This window comes from Acomys russatus, chromosome 29, assembly GCF_903995435.1.
Source record: "Acomys russatus chromosome 29, mAcoRus1.1, whole genome shotgun sequence".
Taxonomy (NCBI): Eukaryota; Metazoa; Chordata; class Mammalia; order Rodentia; family Muridae; genus Acomys; species Acomys russatus.
Window position 1 is genome coordinate 47099392 of NC_067165.1, and position 20544 is coordinate 47119935.

The following is a 20544-nucleotide window of genomic DNA, read 5'->3' on the forward strand; positions in this document are numbered from 1 at the left end:
CCACTTATATTCATAATGTCCCCAGAGGACAGAAGACGTCATTGAGTCCCCCTGGAACTTGAGGTGCACATGGTTATGAACTACCATGTGACTTGGTCCTCTGGTAGAGCAACTAGTAGTGTTCTTAGCCACCGATTTATCTTTCTGGCCCTTCTCTTTTTAGATATGAGACTAAAGGTATGTGTACTGCCATGCCTGGCACCCGGAGCTCCAATTTTAATTATAAAAACTCAAAATTATCTGGGAATATAGCTCAAAGGCCGAGGACTCACTTAGTGTGCTCAAGGTTACAGGCTCAGTCCTAGCACTTCAAAACCAAAGGGAGAGAGCGCTGGGGAAGGCGTGGCTCAATAGGCTGCTTCTCTGTTGTGCTCAGAGCTCTGGATACTTATTTATTTAGAGACAGAGTTTCTCTGCAGCCTTGGCTGTCCTGGACTTGATTTGTAGACCAGGCTGGCCTCGAACTCAGGAAGATCCGCCTGCCTCTGCCTCCCGAGTGCTGGGATTAAAGGCGTGCGCCACCACATCTGACATGGGTTTGATTCTTTTTTTTTAATTATTATTATATTATTATTATTTTTATTTTATGTGCATTGGTGTTTTGTCTGCATGTATGTCGGTGTGAGGGTGTCAGATCTTGGAGTTACAGACAGCTGTGAGTGCCATGTGGGTGCTGAGAATTGAACCCAGGTTCATTGGAAGAGCAGTCAGTGCTTTTAACTGCTGAGCCATGTCTCCAGCCCATGGATTTTATTTTTTGTAAAATATATTTTATTAATTTATTCATATTACATCTCAATTGTATGAATTTGATTCTTAACTCCATTAAAACGATTTGATAACTCATGTCTGTAATCTCTACTTAGGAGGTAGAAGCTATAAAATCAGAAGTTTGTTGTAGTCAATAACTACATGAGAGTTGTAGGTCAACCTGGGCTACCTAGAACCCTATCCAGAAAACGAGAGACAGAGATAGACTTGTGATAGCCAGGCATGTGAGGCCTGGCTGAGTAAGTATAGGTCCCAGGGTAGGATTAACAAGCTTAGGAGACTTGGTCTAGTGAGTGCTTCTGCCAGGGAACTTCCTTAAAGCCATTTGAGCTCATCTTGTGTGTGTGAGCGTGTTCATACGTTTAATGTGGACATGTGGAAGCCAGAGACTGAGGTGAATCTGGAGCTCACTAAGTAGCCATACTGGCTGATAGCAAACTCCAGGTCACTGCTGTCTCCACCTCCTTGTTGAGATTACAGTTAAACATCATAGTAGTGTGTGATTGTTGGCTTGGTTTATTTAGAGATATTTTTCTTTTTGTTTTTGTTTTTTTTCCCCAAGACAGGGCTTTTCTGCGTATTCCTGGCTGTCCTGGAGCTCGCTCTGTGGACCAGGCTGGGCTCGAGCTCAGAGATCTGCCTGCTTCTGTCTTCCAAGTGCCTGGATTAAAAGCGTGCACTGCTGCTGCCTCCACTGTCCTTTCATTTTATTCATTCATTTTATTATTATTATTATTATTATTATTATTATTATTATTATTATTATTATTATTATTATTATTATTATTATTATAGTCTTATGGTATCAGTGTTCTTTCTGACCGTGTGTCTGCACTGTGTGCATGTAGTGCCCATGGGAGGAAATAGGAGCCGGGGAAGAATCCAGAGAATTAGAAGAAAAGGAGTTAACTATGGTCTCTAAGACCTTGATTTGCAGGAGGCTCTACAATGCCAGTTTCAGAGTGAGCACATGCCCTGGGCCACACTGAAACCGAGACTGCAGATGACCACCAAAGTTGTGCTGTCCAGTAAGTGGCAATAACTGACACAGGGTTTGAATGTAGGCCACTCTGAGGTGCCATGAAATCCCCTCTGTCCTTAGGCTGTGTTGTGCATAGTCTTGTACACGGAGGGGAATAAGCTGTGTCTGCTGTGTGGTCTTTGATTCTAGGTGCACTATAAGGAGATGAGCTGGAGATTGTTCAGGAATGTGGTGATTGGAGCTGATAGCCCCGTACCCAGTACATGAGGGCCACACATTCCAACCAGCCCAGACCCTCCACTGTGAGGCCCTGAAGAAAGCTGGGTGCAGTGGTGCTTACAACTGCTCCACCCTGCAGCAGGGACGGGGTGAGCGGGACTGGAGGCCCCTCTGGGGTATAGGTTTGTTGAATCTTTCTTTAAAAAGAAAGAAAAAAAAAGACTACATACAGGCCTTACCGGTGTGCCTCCATGAGAACGTGTTACCTTCACAGGTTTTAAGAGACTAAGCTAGTTTTAGTTTGTTTCTACAGAAAATAGAATTAAGACTAAGGAATTGTTGAAGAAAATGGACTTCTGAGGGGCTGGAGAGATGGCTCAGAGGTTAAGGGCACAGACTGCTCTTCCAGAGGTCCTGAGTTCAATTCCCAGCAACCACATGGTGGCTCACAACCATCTATAATGTGATCTGTTGCCCTCTAGCATATAAAATAAATAAATAAATTTTATTTTATTTTATTCTATTCTATTTATTTATTTATTTTTTAAGGAAAATGGACTTCTGGTCCAGGGCAGCCAAGGGTACACAGAGAAACCCTGTCTCAAAAAAGAAAATGGACTTCTGCTTAGCTGTGAATATGAGACAAAACTGGGTCTGTCACACTTAGTAACAGCTTTAACCACTAAGGGCGTTGCCCCAGCAGGCCAGATGGCTCAGGGCTTAGGTACTCACTGCCAGCCTCACAGCTTGAGTTTGATTTCTGGGGCCCACGTGGTGGAATGAGAGAGCCAGCTTCTACAAGTTTCCCTCTGACCTTAAATGCACATGTGCTAAATAAATAGTAACCGTGGTGCATATATTTCAAATGGTATGTTCCTGGCACGAGGCACATGGCTACAATCCCAGCACTCAAGAGACACAGGTAGGTGGATCTTTGGGAGTTTGATGCTGTCTTGGTCTATATAGCTAGTTCTAGGCCACCCAAGACTACCTGTCAAAATAGACCCTTTAATAAAGTCATTGGGTCCATAGCTGGCCCAATCCCAGCACTCGAGAGGTGGAGGCAGGTGGATCACTGAGTTCAAGGCCAGCCTGGTCTGCAAAGTGAGTCCAGGACAGCCAAGGCTACAGAGAAACTCTGTCCCGAAAAAAAAAACCAAAAAAACCCAAAAATAGTCATTGTCCATGTTTAGGATTGTCTTCTCAAACCTTTTTTTTTTTTTTTTTTTTTTTTTTTTTTTCTTTTTTGGCTTTTCAAGACAGAGTCTCTCTGTTAGCCCTGTCTGTCCTGGACTCACTTTGTAGACCAGGCTGGCCTCGAAATTACAGCCATCCACCTGCCTCTGCCTCCTCAGTGCTGGGATTAAAGGCATGCACTGCCACACCCAGCTTTTTTTTTTTGTAATGTTTATATACATGAGTGCTCTGTTTCCATGCATACCAGAAAGGGGGCTGGGATCAAATTGTATTACAGTTGACTGAGCCACCATGTGGGTGCTGGGAATTGAACTTAGGACTTGTGGGAGAGCAGCCAATGCTCTTAAACTCTGAGCCCTGCTTTTTGTTTTGTTTTTTCCCTTTTTTTGGGAGGGTTTCTTTGTATAGCCTTGCCTGGAGACAGCTTTGTAGACCAGGCTGGCCTTGAACTCACAGTGATCTGTCTACTTCTGCCTCTCGAGTGCTGGGATTACAGATATGTGCCACCACAACCGGCTGTCTCTCCTGAGTGCTGGGATCAGAGGTGCCATCATATTAGGCTTTGTGAACCTTTTTGGTGAACATTTCATAATCATAAGATCTCACCAGCCTTGAAAACCTTGGAAGATTGATACCTTGTAAGCAATTGATTTGGACATCATGTCAACAGCATTCTAGAAGTCAGGCTAATAGGCCCTAGGTAACCTTGAGTAAAGATGACAGGATTGTAGTACTCCCTGTTTGGAGATAGACTTGCTTTTAGAAGCAGTGGATTCAGGATTTCAGTGTTCTGTTAAAATCACATTATCACTGGAGAACATTAAGGGGAAAAATACAAGAACTTATGCTGGCAATTTGGACATTTTCTTTTTTTTTTTCAAGACAGGGTTTCTCTGTGTAGCCTTGCCTGTCCTGGACTCACTTTGTAGACCAGGCTGGCCTTGAACTCACCAGGATCCGCCTGCCTCTGCCTCCCGAGTGCTGGGATTAAAGGCTTGAGCCACCATCGCCCAGCTGTACATTTTCTTTCTTTCTTTTTTTAAGATTTATTTATTTATTATGTATACAGTGCACAGTAGATCACATTATAGATGGCTGTGAGCCACCATGTGGTTGCTGGGAATTGAACTCAGGACCTCTGGAAGAACAGACAATGTTCTTAACCGCTGAGCCATCTTTCCAGCCCCAGCTGTACATTTTCTTTGGTGTACATTTTACGTTTGGTCTTTGATACAACAATGAAACAATTTTGTTTTCCTCAATGTAACATATTCTACAATGAACAGCTCACAGAGTTTTTATAGCTATGAAAGGCATTTATTTTTCTGGAAGGTTAGGCAGAATGGTTGCCCTCAGGCAAGTCTGTTGGTTGTTAGGAGTATTTTTATAGCATTCTCTGCTTGTATGTAATGAGCAGATTGTCCCCGCACAGGATGGGCTGCTACACCAGTTTTAGAGGCTTCAGAGAAAGCAGAGCCCCGTTGCTAATTAGCCTTTTTGCCACCTGGGAACAGCTTTTTGGGGAAACAAACTGCACTGCAACTTATTTTTAAACGGGATGCTTAAAAGTAATAGTTCAGAGAGCTGGATGTCAGAAACCCTTGCTAGTGTGGTGGCTGACCATGCCGGCAGCTCTGCACTTGAAGCCACCTCAAGACTAGCTTGGGTTGTTTGGGGGATGGTGTAGGTGTGTAGGCAGACTGGAATGGAGAGTGTTCCCTGTGAGAACCCTCCTCTGGGGACTTGTGGCCATGTCTCCCAAGGCTTCTGCAATGTTCTTGGGGGCCTGGTTGGTCTCTATTTTTAGGATGTTGTGTCCATTTGGAGTACCTGTCTTCTGCCGGGCTAGTCTCAAAGTCCTGAGCTTCCGTCCATTCTCCTGCCTCAGCCTTCCAAGCCGCCGAATCTCACCCTCACTTACAGCACTGCAGGGGAGTGGCCAAAAGAAAGATCTAATGCATCCAGCTTTCTGCTTTTCCCATTGTTTTTTGTTGGGTTGGTTTGGTTTTTGTTTTTCGAGACAGGGTCTCTCTGTTACCCTTGTCTGTCCTGGACTTGCTTTGTAGACCAGGCTGGCCTCGAACAGTGATCTACCTGCCTCTGCCTCCCGAGCACTGAAATTAAAGGTGTGCACCACCACCCCTGGGTTTTTTTCACCGTTGTTAAAGTGATTCTTTAGATCATTTTATCCCTTTAGAGTGGGTCTTGGAAAAGTAGTTCAACCCTTTTTGGTCTAAATGGAGATGTTTTTAGCAGGGCGTAGTAGCACACACCTTTAATCCCAGGCAGAGGCAGGTGGAACCCTGAGTTCAAGGCCAGCCTGGTCTACAAAGCAATACCAGGGCAGCCAAGGCTAACAGAAACCCTGTCTTGAAAAACAAAAACAAACAAAAAAGATGACTTCAGGATTTATCTGATAAATTCGTATTTGGTCACAAGTAGCTTTGGTTATAAAACTTGATTAACTTTCACCTCATTCATGCCTTGGCGACCATGCCTGTGTTAGGAGTAGAACCACTGCTGATCATGTTCAGCCAGCGGCATAGCGGTTTCTAGTCACTTTGGACACAGAACTCATTGCAGATAGTATTTTATAGTCTAAATTCTCAGTTCCTCTTACAGTGCACTACTGTGCAGTTCTTGCAACATGCAGGGCCTTGTCAGGGTGGCCTTCCCTTCTGCTTGGGCACTGCTGCCAGCCATTTTGTAGTGGGATCTTCCTTTTACAAATTTGTGTGTTTTATATATAAGCATTTTGTTAGCCGTGGTGGCTCATGCTTGTAGTCCCTGCACCTGGGAGGCAGAGGGTAGCGGATCTCTGTGAGTTCAGGGCCAGCCTGGTCGACAGAGCAAGTCTAGGAAACTCTGTCTGGAAAAAAACCAACAACAAAAAAACTTGTTTGTTTGCTCCCCCCACCCCCTTTTTTTTCCCTGTGTAGTCCTGGCTGTCCTGGGACTTGCTATGTAGATGAGGCTGGCTTAAAGCTCAGAGATCTGCCTGCCTTTGCCTCTGCCTCTGGAGTACTGGAATCAGGGGCATGCACCACCATGCCTGCTTGAGTTTGTGCTGTTTTGGTTTTTGTGGTGTAGACGTTATTTGTCATTCATTACATGTTCTAATTGAAAAATTTTAGATTTGTATTTTTGTCTGTATTTTGTTTTACTTTCATGCATATCCGTGTACTGTGTGTGTGCCTAGTGCTCATGGAGGTGAGAAGAGGGCGTGGGGTGCTAAAGAGAAGGTCAGTTGCTGAGCAGAAGACCCAGCCTTGACTCTTAGCATCTATCCACGTGCTTGCTTACAGCCACCATTCCAGTCCCAGGATGCATACGGTGCATACATACAGTACATACAAACATATGCGAAACACTCAAGCACAGAAAATAAGTCTAAACCTTTTTTTTGAGCCCTTGTTGTCCTGTACTTGCTTTGTAGACCAGGCTGGCCTCAATCTCTCAGAGAACTGCCAGCCTCTGCCTCCCCAGTGCTGGGATTTCGGGTGTGTGCCACCACACCCAGCTCTAAAAAAATTTTTTTTAAAGAAAAGGAGGCGGGGTGGCATCAGATCCCCTGAAACTGGAGTTACCAGTGGCTGTGAGTCACCATATGGTGCTAGGAATTATATCTGCATCCTCTGTGAGAACAAATGTTCCTCTTTAAAATTTCATTTATTTTTAATTCATTCACTTTACATCCTGACTGTAGCCACCTCTTTTTTCTCCTCCAGGTCCCACCCTCCCTCCCTTCCTGTCTGCTGAGAACAAATGTGCTTAACTGCCAGGCTACCTCCCTAGCCCCTTTCTTGTTCTGTTGTAAAAACTAATTGGCTTGAAAAGGCAAGTCTTTGTCTTGTGGGCCTTATTCTCAGCACCCATGCAGAGCACTTCCCTGGCATGAACCATGAAAGGCCACAACAGCAAAGGGTGTGACAGGAAGCAGAGCTAGCCTGAAGTGCTTCTGTGAACCCTGGGCACCTTTGAGGTGTGTGCTACCGCACCTCATTCTTGTTACATTTTCCTAAAAAATATTTCTTTTATTGTTTGTTATCCAAGTTAGTGAGGAATTGTTTCAAATTTAGGTTAAGGGGGACCCTCTGCTTTGACCTTTCTGAGGAAGGCATTACTGTCCCCTGTCTGGCTGTGTCACCTTCCCAGGTCTAACCAGCACCTTCCTTTGTTGCTTTCCTGTCCTCTTTTTGATGGAACACTGGAAATTTTGTTTCATGTTTATTTTAGTAGCGCAGGCATATGTGGACTTCAAGTTTAATAATGATTCTCACTTTAGGTTGTGTTCTTTATGTGTCATATTCTGGGGACCTGGTTGTGTAGGTTGGAAACACAGACCTGACTCAGCTTCGTATCAGCTTCAGTGGCCTCAGCTTAAATGTGAGCTACTTTTTTCTAGAATTTTTATTTTATTTATTTATTTATTTATTTATTTATTTGGGTGTTTGGATGGGTTGTTTGTTTGTTTGAGACAAAGTCTGTATACCCATGGCTGTCTTGGAACTAACTCGGTTGACCAGGTTGGCCTCAAACTCAGGGATCCAGCTCCAGTCTCTGCCTCCGGAGGGCTGGGATTAAAAATGTGCAACACGGCGCCTGACTGGAGTTACTTTCATGTGTCTGCCTTTGTGAACTCTCTGTAAGTGTCGTGTGCAGTGATGTTGGACTATGTTGCCTGGCACCAGCTTCTTCACAGAGCTGTTGGAGATGATAGACCTTCAAAGGATTGTGCACAGACTTAAAACCAAGTGGTTTTTTTTGCTTTTTGCTTTTGTGAATGTCTGTTCTGTAGCTTTTGTGTGTGTGTGTCTGTCTGTCTGTGTCTGACTGGGTTTCTGGAAGTGAAGTTGTGGGTTACAGGTATTGGTGGTTTTGCTCTTGTGGATGTGCATTCTTCACCCACCGTAGATGCCTTGTGTCTAGCTGCAGTGAGAAATCATCTTTCCTAATCGTGTCATGGTGCTGCTGTTGTTTATAGCCCACCAGCCATATATTTACTTCTACCTGCACCCTGCCACCGTGTGATAGTCTTAGGGTAGAGCAGTGAACTAATCTGACCGGTCCTTTGCTCTCTGCTCCTGACTGTAAGAAGTGACTCAGAAACAGACCTCTGGGCTTTTGGTTTTCCTCCTTTTCCCGTTGTCATTATTACCATCGTTACTTTTTAGGGTTTCAATCTGTTGTAGTCCGGTACAAATTTATGGCCCTCCTGCCTTGACTTCAGGTGATGGCATAATAGATTTTCATCACTACTTTTTTCACTTTGAGTTCTCTTAAATAGAATAGTTGAAAAGTGGTGCACACTTTATTTTTTCTTACACATGAAACAGAGTGCTGTGTTCTGTAAGGGCCATTTCTTCCTCAATGTTACGTTGGTATTGTCCCTTCGGAGGGCTTATTAGTCACCTTGCTTTTGGGGCTGGATGAGTGTACGGTAAGCAGCTGTTCTGCACATACCAGGATGTTGAGCACTCTTACCCAGGTGTGACAGTCCAAGATGTTTTAGATAGTTCCAAATGTCCTGAGTTACAGCTAAACAAATAAACAATAATAAAAGCAGAATTGTGTGTGGTGGCTTCACGGCTCGCAAGATGTGCTTAGTGAATTCCAGGTCAGCTTGGGCTACGTAATGAGACCCTGTCTGAAAACGGCAACAGCAAAAATATAAAAAAAGCTTTGCCACACTGATGTTTTTTAAAAATCACAACTATTGAACTAGGCATGGTGGCACAGGCCTTTAATCTCAGCACTAAGGAATCAGAGGCTGTTGGATTTCTGGGAGTTCAAGGCCAGCCTGGTCTACATAATGAGTTTCAAGGTTACACAATCAGATCCTGTCTGAGAAGAGGAAAGGAAAAAAAGAGGGGGAGGGGAAGGGAGGGACTAGAGTTGCATTTTGAGAGCTAGGGAGAGGCCAGGAGCATTTGTTGATTTTGCAGAGGACCCAAGTTCAGTTCCCAGCATCTGCACGGTGATGCACCACCATCTGCAACTCAGTTCTAGAGGACCCAGTCCCCTGCTGCCTTTAGGTCACCAGGCACATGTGTGGTAGACAGAAAGGCAAAATACCCATGTACATAAGGTAAATGAACGTAAAAAAATTCTTTGTAAAGAATTACACTTTTGTTAAACTTAAAACAACAACAAGAACCCAAGTGAGTTGGGGTTTGTAGTGCATGCTTTTATTTATTATTTATTTATTTTAGGGTTTGTTGTTGTTGTTGTTTTTCGAGATAGGGTTTCTTGTGTAGCCTTGGCTGTCCTGGACTCCCTTTGTAGACCATGCTAGCCTCGAATTCACAGCCTGCCTCTGCCTCTTGAGTGCTGGGATTAAAGGCGTGCGTCACACCACTACCTGGTTTGTAGTGCATGCTTTTAATCCCAGCACTTGGGAGGCAGAGGTGGGTGGATCTCTTTGAGTTTGAGGTCAGCCTGGTCTACACAGTGAGTTCTAGTACAGCCAGGGCTACATGGTGAGACCCTGTCTCAAAAGAACAAGAAGAACCCAAGTTTTATTCCAAATTAACTTTTTTTTTTTTTAAGATTTATTATGTATGCCGTGCTCTTTCTGCATGTACATCTGCACACAAGAAGAGGGCATCAGATCACATTACAGATGGTTGTGAGCCACCGTGTGGTTGCTGGGAATTGAACTCAGGACCTCTGGAGGAACAGCTAGTGCCCTTAAGCTCTGAGCCATCTTTCCAGCCCTCTGGTGACCAAATTTTAAATGTAGGTTAGAGAAAGAAAGAAACAGTGGGGGAGATGTCTTGTCTTTATTTTGGTTTGGTTTGGTTTTTTCGAGACAGGGTTTCTCTGTGTAACAGCTCTAGCTGTCTTGGAACTCGCTTTGTAGACCAGGATAGCCTTGAACTCACAGATCTGCCTGCTTCTGTCTCCCAAATGCTGGGATTAAAGATGTGTGCCACCACCGCCCAGCCTGATGTCTTATTTTTTTAAAATGCCTGCTCTGCATACGTGAGGACCTGAATTCAGATTTCCAGCATCCACATAAAAGTCAGATATGTGTGTGTGCTTACGTGTATAACCCTAGCACTAGGGCCAGGAGTGTTGATTAAGAGGACACTTGGATCCCTGGACCTCACTGGCCAGCCAGTCTAGAGGAATTGAACTTCAGGTTCAGTGAGAGACCCTCCTTCCCTCTGAAAAACACATGTGCACTAAAAAGCAAAAACTTAAAATAGTTGAAATTCACTTTTTGTTGTCTTTATCTTTTTTAAATGTCTTTAAGTTTTATCTTGTGTGTACGGTTTGTATGGGGGCACACGCAGTGAACAGACGGGGCCGTGCATAGTGAGGATTTGGAGGCCAGAGGACAGCTCACAGGAGTTGATTCTCTCCTTTCACCGTGTTAATTCCAGGGTTAGAGTTAAGTCATCAGACTTACACAGCAAGTGAACTTACCCACTGAGCCTTTCCCCACCTAAAATAGAGTTCATGAGATGGTTCAGCTGGCCCAGGCGGATGCTGCCAAGCTGAGGACCTGAGCTCACTCTCACGATGGAGGTAGAGACACAGACAGACAAAGTGATAACATTTTAAAAGATAACAGGCTGTTCATTTCTGTTTTGTGCTCCTTGGTTGAGAGAACTTTGTGTTTTAATCCAACTGTCATTTTTTTCTTCTTTGTGTCTTTCAGCAAGCGTGGTTTCAGTGTCCGCTCCTTTGGAACAGGAACTCATGTGAAGCTCCCAGGACCAGCACCTGACAAGCCCAATGTTTATGACTTCAAAACCACATATGACCAGATGTACAATGATCTCCTCAGGAAAGACAAAGAACTGTATCCCATGGCTGACCCCAGAGAGCCAGGGTGGTGCAGGGTGTATTCTAGGTAAAACAGGGCCAGCACGTATGTCCTGGCATGTACACCTGTGGTGCCTACATCAATCCTTTTTTATGTATAAGAAGTCAGTTTCCTTTTTTTTTTTCCTTCTTTCCTTTCTTCCTTTCTTTTCTTTTCTGGTAAATTTAAGATAGGGTTTCACTATGTAACCCTGGCTAGCCTGGAATTCTCTATGTAGACTAGGCTGATCTTGAACTCACAGAGATCCTCCTGTCATTGCCTCCTGAGTGCTAGCATTACAGACATAGACATGAGACACCGGCCCAGTGGAGAATTCAGTTTCTTTCCTTCTGCCCACTGGAGAGTCTAGAGCAGTGGTTCTCAGCCTGTGGGTCTCAAGCCCTTTGGGGGTCAAACGGTCCTTTCCCAGGGCTTTCCTAAAACCATCAGAAAACATACGTGTTTACATTACAATTGGTAACAGTAGCAAAATTACAGTTATGAAGTAGCAACGAAATAATTTTTGGTTGGGGTCAGCACACAGGAGGAGCTGTGTTAAAGGGTGGCAGCACCAGGAAGGCTTAGAAACACTGGTCTAGAGACCGACCTGACTGCTGAGTTAGTGCACAGTGCAGCATAGACGAGGACATAGACACTGTGGGGTGCTGTGGTGCACACTGGGCTGCCCAGCCGCTCCCCCACTCCCTTACAGAGCGTGTGTGCACACTGCACACTGTGGGCTGCCCAGCCGCTCCCTTACAGGGCGTGTGTGCACACTGCACACTGTGGGCTGCCCAGCCGCTCCCTTACAGGGTGTGCGCGCGCACTGCACACTGTGGGCTGCCCAACCGCTCCCTTACAGGGCGTGTGCGCGCACTGCACACTGTGGGCTGCCCAGCTGCTCCCTTACAGGGCGTGTGTGCACACTGCACACTGTGGGCTGCCCAGCTGCTCCCTTACAGGGCGTGTGTGCACACTGCACACTGTGGCCTGCCCAGCTGCTCCCTTACAGGGCGTGTGTGCACACTGCACACTGTGGGCTGCCCAGCCGCTCCCTTACAAAGTGTGTGTGCACACTGTGGGCTGCCCAGCCGCTCCCTTACAGGGCGTGTGTGCACACTGCACACTGTGGGCTGCCCAGCTGCTCCCTTACAGAGCGTGTGTGCACACTGCACACTGTGGGCTGCCCAGCTGCTCCCTTACAGAGCGTGTGTGCACACTGCACACTGTGGGCTGCCCAGCTGCTCCCTTACAGGGCGTGTGTGCACACTGCACACTGTGGGCTGCCCAGCCGCTCCCTTACAGAGTGTGTGCACACTGCACACTGTGGGCTGCCCAGCCGCTCCCTTACAGGGCGTGTGTGCACACTGCACACTGTGGGCTGCCCAGCTGCTCCCTTACAGAGCGTGTGTGCACACTGCACACTGTGGGCTGCCCAGCTGCTCCCTTACAGGGCGTGTGTGCACACTGTGGGCTGCCCAGCCGCTCCCTTACAGGGCGTGTGTGCACACTGCACACTGTGGGCTGCCCAGCTGCTCCCTTACAGAGCGTGTGTGCACACTGCACACTGTGGGCTGCCCAGCTGCTCCCTTACAGAGCGTGTGTGCACACTGCACACTGTGGGCTGCCCAGCCGCTCCCTTACAGAGCGTGTGTGCACACTGCACACTGTGGGCTGCCCAGCCGCTCCCTTACAGAGCGTGTGTGCACACTGCACACTGTGGGCCGCCCAGCTGCTCCCTTACAGGGCGTGTGTGCACACTGCACACTGTAGGCTGCCCAGCTGCTCCCTTACAGAGCGTGTGTGCACACTGCACACTGGGCTGCTCAGCCGCTTCCTTACAGAGCATGTGCAAACAGACATGTTTGACATTTCTGTGGCTCTTGGAAATATACTAGCTGGGTTAGTAGTTCATACCTGTACCATCAGCCTTAGGGGGCTGAAACAGGGAGATTGCTGCAAGTTTGAGGCTAGCTTGGGCTGTATAGTTTGAGGCACTGTCTCAAAATAAAAACAAAAAGTTGCTGTGTTTACCAAACAAAGCATGAAAAAAAAGTATTCTGAGAGAACTTGACTTCAGGAAGATGCAAAACAGTCTGAATCTTGTACTGAAGGCTCATGGGGAAAGAAATGGTATTTTAAAACAAGTTTTCTATTCCACGTTATATAATGGTTAGAGAGAATAGTGCTTAGAATGGAGTCCAATTGTGTGTATCAAACAACTTACTTTTTCCCTTTGTGGTTTTAGAGACAGACCTATGGCCTTGCACATGCTAGGCTAGCCTAGCTCTCTTCTGCTGAGTTATCTCTAAGTCCAAACCTTTTTTTTTTAAAACATTTATTTGCTATTATGTATAGAATGTTCTACCTGTGTATGTGCCTGCCAGCCAGAAGAGGGCGCCAGATCTCATTATAGATGGTTATGAACCACCATGTGGTTGCTGGGAATTGAACTCAGGACCTCTGGAAGAGCAGCCAGTGCTCTTAACCTCTGAGCCATCTCTCCAACCCCAAAACTTTTTTTTTTTAAGACATGTCCCACTATGTTTCCCTGGTTGGGTTGTAGCAGTTTGTATGGCCTCAAACTGAACTCTGCCTGTCCCTGCCTCTACCTCCTGAGTCCTGGGGTTGAAGGCCGCGACTTCCTGCCTTTCTCTTTCCCTCCTCAGGGTTTCACAGAGTTGCCAGGCTGTCCCTGAACAACCTTTAGCCCAGGAGGGGTGCCTGTTGACCCTCCCGCCACAGCTTCCCAGGAATCTAGATTACAGACCATTGTTAATCCAGAAAGCATTTTGTCTCCATATTGGCAGTCTTACAATTTCTTTCTTTCTTTCTTTCTTTTTTCTTCTTGTTTTTAGAGACAGGGTTTCTCTGTGTAGCCCTGGCTGTCCTGGACTCACTTTGTAGACCAGGCTGGCCTCGAACTCTCAGTGATCCACCTGCCTCTGCGTCCTGAGTGCTAGGATTAAAGGTGTGCATCATCATGCCCGGCCACAAGTTTTTTCTAAAAGAAGTCTATACATTTATATATTGTAACTTTTAATGTAAATTAAACTTTGAGCTAGTGTGGAGTCCTAGCTCCTCTCTAAGTGGAAGCAAAAAGACCATGTGCCCCCAAGTCCATGGCCAACCTGGGTCGCTGGGGACCTGGCCACGTGACCCCGAGTCCATGGCTGACCTGGGTTGCTGGGGACCTGGCCACGTGACCCCGAGTCCATGGCTGACCTGGGTCGCTGGGGACCTGGCCATGTGATGCCGAGTCCATGGATGACCTGGGTCGCTGGGGACCTAGCCATGTGACGCCGAGTCTATGGCCGACCTGGGTCACTGGGGACCTGGCCAGGTGATGCCGAGTCCATGGCTGACTTGGATCGCTGGGGGTCTGGCCCGTGACCCCGAGTCCATGGCTGACCTGGGTCGCTGGGGACCTGACCCCGTGACCCTGAGTCCATGGCTGACCTGGGTCGCTGGGGACCTGGCCTGACAGGACAGCATAGCTCTGGGTGCTACCGCACAGCTCTCACTCAGAAAGCTGAGATGGGATGATCTTGAGACTTTCTCAAAAAGGAAGAAGAATATAAAAAATTAAAAGTATTTTTATAGGCTCAAAGATGAATTAAGTAGCTTTGAGGGTCCCAAATGCCTTCTAACGAAACATAAATCTTTGTGGGCACTATATCGTTGCCACTCTGACCCTGTTTCCCAGTCCGCCCTCCGCTGATGGCTACAGTTGAAAGGTGGCCAGTGAGGACATTGGGTCAGAAACATGGGCGTTTCCTATTAATCACATACTTGTTCTGTGGGTACAGTTGAGGGTGTTGAAGGCTGTGGAGTCCTTCGGGCCTGTACCACAGTAACCCTGTGACCTGAAGGTTTGTCTGATACTCTTTCACCCTGTGCAGAAGACCAGGGACTAACTGGGGAGGTTGAGTGTTCTGAGTTGTGGGTGTTACGCTCACATCCTTGTCCAACGAGCTCTTAAGATGGTGGTGAGTGTCAGAACAGCTTCCTGAAGCCTCCAACAAGCAGGGGCATGCTCCTTTCCCTTAGAGTCTCAGGGACCTATTACACAAGATCACAGAGACTGATTTGGAAGCTTGGTCTTTTCCTTGGCCCTAGGAGAAAGGTGAGAGGTTTCCCTCTTTTTTTTCCTCCTTTTTTTTTTTTTTTGACATGGGGATTTTGAGACAGGTGTTGTCACAGAGATCTGCCAGCCTCTGTATCCCAAGTGCTGGAATTAAAGGCCTGTGCAATTATCGCCTGGCTTGCTGCTGTACCATGACGCTTATTCTAAAAGCGTAGCTGCTTCTGAGCTACTCTGTTGTTTTGGGGTAGGGTCTCCGTTATGTAGCTCGACCTGTCTTAGAAGTTGCTGTGCAGAGTGGTGGTCTTGGCCTCTATTGGGATTAAAGGCATGTGTTACCATGCTTGGCTCTTACAAGGTTTTGAAATTTCTTCACTTAGTACTACTTGTTTTTTATATTCTCAATTTTTAAAATGTATTTTTTTTTCCCCTCAAGACAGGGTTTCTCTGTGTAGCCTTGGCTGTCCTGGACTCCCTTTTGTAGACTAGGCTGCCTTCGAACTCACAGAGATCCGCCTGCCTCTGCCTCCTGAGTGCTGGGATTAAAGGCGTGCGCCACCACACCCGGCTTATTTTTAAAAATGTATTTATTTATATATACAGTGCTCTGCCTGCACATCCACCTGCACACCAGAAGAGGGCACCAGATCTCATTATGGATGGTTGTGAGCCACCATGTGGTTCCTAGGAATTGAACTCAGGACCTTTGGAAGAGCAGACAGTGCTCTTAACCTCTGAGCCATCTCTCCAGCCCCTGATCTTAAATTTTGTGACAGAAATAAATCTGTTCATATTCCTTTATTATAAACTAAATTTTAATATTGATGCCAACTGACTTCCCTGTTTCTGGACAGGGAAGCTCTTAGCATGTTTTACCAAAGCCAAGTTTAGGCTTCAACAATTTATGTTGCTGTAAAAGGAGTGGAGACCCCACCATCTAGGGCTAAGGGGTCTTCTTTGCGGGGTGGTAAATTGAGTGTCAGTGGCTACCTCTTAAAATGTAGACTGGGTGTGTTGGGGATACAGGTGGCAGGTAGGGGAGCTTGTGGTCACCTTGGTGATAAGTCTTCAGTATTTGCCTCGAGTATGCTCTAGGCATGTAAGCTCTCAGGGATCCATGCTTGGCATGTATCTGTGTTGGATAGGTGGGGCCAAGGTGACGCATAACAATGCAGCTAGTGCTCTGCTGTGTTCTCAGTCCTCTCCTTGGCCAAAAAAAATGTCTCTTCCAGAGAATTTAGTGGACATTGGCATCAAGCCAGGCCAGAAAAGGGCATTGTTGGGATATATGGAGGGGAGGGGAGAGCGGTAAGAAAGATGGCTATCTAGGGACACTTTGTTCCAGGGCAGACCACGGCAGGAAATTGGGAACGGAGCAGCACCATGCTTTGAAGAAATAACTCTTAGTCAGTAGTAAGTGTCCTTATATGATCTTGCATAAAACCCACAATTTTACATAGAAAGCTAGGAGGGTATTTTAGGGTGTAACCCAAAGACAGGAACACACTGCATACATATTCAAGGGGGAAAGGATTCTATGAGTTGGTCGGAAAAAGAACCTTGATTAGAACTGGGGTCTAGTAGCCCTCGACCACCTCTGCCGTATTTTCTGCTCTCTGCAGCCAGGGCTTCAGTTTTTTCATGTGTGCCACTTCATGAACTATAATTAAGTGAATAATTGCAGCCACCTGAGGTGTAGGAGTTAAGGTCAAGCTCAGCTGCATTGTGAGTTCAAGACTGACTTGGGTTATATGAAATCCTCTATCAAAAAAACAAAATAAATAGGCATGGTGGCAAACACCTTTATTTTTTATTTTGTTTTATTTAATTTTATTTTTGTGGGGTGGTAAGTGTCAATGGCTACCTCTGATCAAAGAAGCATACACCTTTTTTTGGGTGGGGGGAGGGGCTGGGCATGGTGCCCAGGTAGAGGCAGGCCAATGCTGTGAGTTCGAGGCTATCCTGGGTCTACAAAGAGAGTTCCAGGATAGCCAGAGTTATTATACAGAGAAACCGTGTCTCAAAAACAAAACAAAACCTTTTTTGTGTGTTTGAGGAAGGGATGACCTTTTCATGCCTGCATGCTTGGCTGGCTTTCTGTATAACAGGCTGGTCTTGAACTCCTAGAGTCCACTTGCCTCCACCTCCAGAATGCTGGGGCGAAAGACATGCGCCATCACACCCAGACTTAGGTGTACTGTTTTGTTTTGTGTTTTTTGTTTTTCAGACACGGTTTCTGTGTAGGCTTGGCTGTCCTAGAACTCTGTAGACCAAGCTAACCTTGAACTCAGAGATCCACTGGCCTCTGCCTCCTGAGTGCTGGAATTAAAGTTGTATGGCACCATGTCCAGCGTTAATGTTCTTTTTTACTTTGGTTGGGTTTATAGCCAACAAGACCATTGAAGAATAAAGTGTGTACGTCAAAAGTGCATAACTTCAACAGTGTCCATTATTTGTTTGTGACTGTGGACCAGGAGTGGAGTTCAACTGACGCTGGCCCTGGTGTTCAGTATCACACTGTTTCAGCAGCCCAGGAGCAGACAAAGCAGTTCCTACTGAAAGTATATTGATCTCATGCCAGTGAGTGGCCGGGCGGTGGTGGCGCACACCTTTAATCTCAGCACTTGGGGAGGCAGAGGCAGGTGAATCTCTGTGAGTTTGAGCCCATTCTGGTCTACAAAGAGTCCAGGACAGCCAGGGTTCTGTTACACAAAGAAACCCTGTCTCAAAAAAATAAACTCAGCCTGACCATCGGGCATGTTGCTACACACCTTTAATCCCAGGCTTGGGGGCCAGAGATAGGCAGGTTGCTGTGAGTTCAAGGCCAGCCTGGTCTACAAAGTGAGTCCAGGACAGCCACAGTTACACAAAAAAAACCCTGTCTCAAAACAAAAACAAATCCTAAGTGAAGACGTAAGTCGGGGCCTGGGAGAGCAGGTGTGCGACGCTATGTCCAGCAGTTCCCTTCACTGTGAGTTGGGCATAGTGTGCTCCAAGAGCAGGCCCCGCACCTGCAGGCTCAGCTCACAGCTTAGACGGTGTGCAGAGCCACCACATGGCTCAAGGACATGTTTTATTTGTCTCTAGAGATCAGGTGAATTCAGAGTTCCAATCACTGATCTAGGCCTGTGTTTGTTTCTTCCCTTTATTTTTTCCCCCCTTTTAATGGTTTTTAGAGACAAGGTTTCATTTTGTAGACCAGGCTGGCCTTTGAACTCATAGCAGTCGGCCTGTCTCTGCCTCTTGAGTGCTGGAATCAAAGGCGTGTACCACACCTGGCCCCTTTCCTCTTTTGATAAAAGGTTTCTCTGTGTAGGCCTGGCTGTCCTGAAACTAGCTCTGTAGACCAGACAGGCCTCCCAACCCTGCCTGCCTGCCTCTGCCTCCTGAGTGCTGGGATTACAGGTGTGCGCCACTGCCCAACCCACCCATGCATATTTCCTCACTGTAGATATTTCTCAGGGAGATGGTGAGACCATGAGGTAGCCCGTGCTAGGAGCTTGTCTTTGTTTTTTCCTTTGATACAGCTCTGGCTGCCCTGGACTCCCTTTGTAGACAAGGCTGGCCTCGAACTCACAGTGATCTACTTGCCTCTACCTCCAGAGTGCTGGGATTAAAGGCATGCACCACCACGCCCAGCATTAAAATTTATTTATTTTTCTTTCTTTTTTTTTTTTTTTTTAAGATTTATTATTTATACAGTATTCTGCCTGCATGTACACCTGCACACCAGAAGAGGGCATCAGATCACATTATAGATGATTGTGAGCCACCATGTGGTTGCTGGGGATTGAGCTCAGGACCTCTGGAAGAGCAGTCAGTGCTCTTAACCTCTGAGCCATCTCTCCAGCCCCTATTTTTTCTTTTTTTGAGGCAGATTTTCACTGTGGAGCCTTTGCTATCCTGGACTCTTGTAAACGAGGCTAGCTTCGAACTCACAACGATCCACTGGCCTCTGCCTCCTGAGTACTGGGATTAAAGGTGTGTACTACCACACCCAGGGTCAATGTTTTTTTATTATTTATACAGTACTCTGCCTGCCTGTGCACCAGCAAGGCAGAAGAGAGCATCATATCACATTATAGATGGCTGTGATGCACCATGTGGTGGCTGAGAATTGAACTCAGGACCTTTACAAAAAACAATCAGTGCTCTTAACCTCTGAACCATCTCTCTAGCCCCAAAATCCATCCATCCATCTATCTATTTATTTATTTTTGGTGTTTTGAGACAGGGTTTCTATGTGTGTAGCCCTGGCTGTCCTGGGCTCACTTTATAATCCTGGCTGACCTCAAACTCACAGCGATCCACCTGCCTCTGCCTCCCAAATGCTGGGATTAAAGGTGTGGACACCACACCCGGCTCTATTATGACTATTTTTCTTTAATGTAAATCCCATTACTTTTGTTTATCAGTGTCAGGTGTACCTAGAACAACTTTGGTGGTGGTATTGAGTTGACTGACTTATGAGGAAAGGTCAGTCTGACGAATTATCACTTGATGGAGGAAGTGGGTCAGAGCAAAAGATGAGTGGGAAACACTCCCTCTTCTGCTACCACTGCTAATGCCGCGGGAAGACCCCATAGGAAGGTGGGCTTCAAGTCCCCGAACCTGCTGCCTCCAGTATCCTTCTTGGATTGGTCTTTGGGACCTTGAGTTTAGATTGCATTTTAGCTATCCATTTACTGTTCATCCTCATTCTTTATTACTATACTTTTTTTTTTTTTTTTTTTTGAAAAGTAGTTTCTGAAATAGAAAGTTACTTGGCTTGGCCTTCTGGTGCTTAATCTTGTCATATTGATTGGATCAGACACATCTAGGAGATGAGTAAAAGTACCACTCTGGATATGTCTGTGAGAGTGTCTTCTTTTTTTTAATTGATTTATTTTTTAATTTTATTAATTTATTCAGATTACAACTCAATTGTTATCCCATCACTTGTATCCTCCCGTTCCTCCCTCCCTCCCTCCCACTTTCATGCTGTTCCCCTCCCCTAGGTCTATGACTGAGGGGACCTCTTCCCCGTCTATATGGTCATAGGTAGAGTGTCTTCTTTAATTTATTTTATTTTATTTTTTTTTTTTTTTTTAAAGTCTTAATTTTCTTTTTTTTTTTTTTTAATATATATTTATTTATTATGTATACATTGCTCTGTCTGCCACAAGAGGGCATCAGATCACATTATAGATGGTTGTGAGCCACCATGTGGTTGCTGGGAATTGAACTCAGGACCTTTGGAAGAACAGTCAGTGCTCTTAACCACTGAGCCATCTCTCCAGCCCTTATTTTATTTTTTTAATATTTGGTTTTCAAGTCAGGGTTTCTCTGTGTGACCTTGACTGTCCTGTACTCTTTTAGACCAGGCTGGCCTCGAACTTACAGAGATTAAAGGCATGAACCACCATGCCCAGCTGAGTGTGTCCTTTTTCATTAGAAAAGGTTTTTCTGGTTTGGTTTGGTTTTTCGAGACAGGGTCTT

At 46.0% G+C, this 20544-nt stretch overlaps 1 protein-coding gene across 1 annotated transcript in view; it reads left to right on the top strand.

Moving 5' to 3' along the window:
* The window catches only part of Ssu72 (SSU72 homolog, RNA polymerase II CTD phosphatase), a 35052-nt gene that overhangs the window by 3213 nt on the left and 11295 nt on the right, over positions 1-20544 (top strand). The window contains exon 2 of the mRNA XM_051171219.1: positions 10836-10979. Within this exon, the coding sequence (XP_051027176.1) occupies positions 10836-10979 (144 nt within the window). The remainder of the gene's footprint in view (positions 1-10835; positions 10980-20544) is intronic.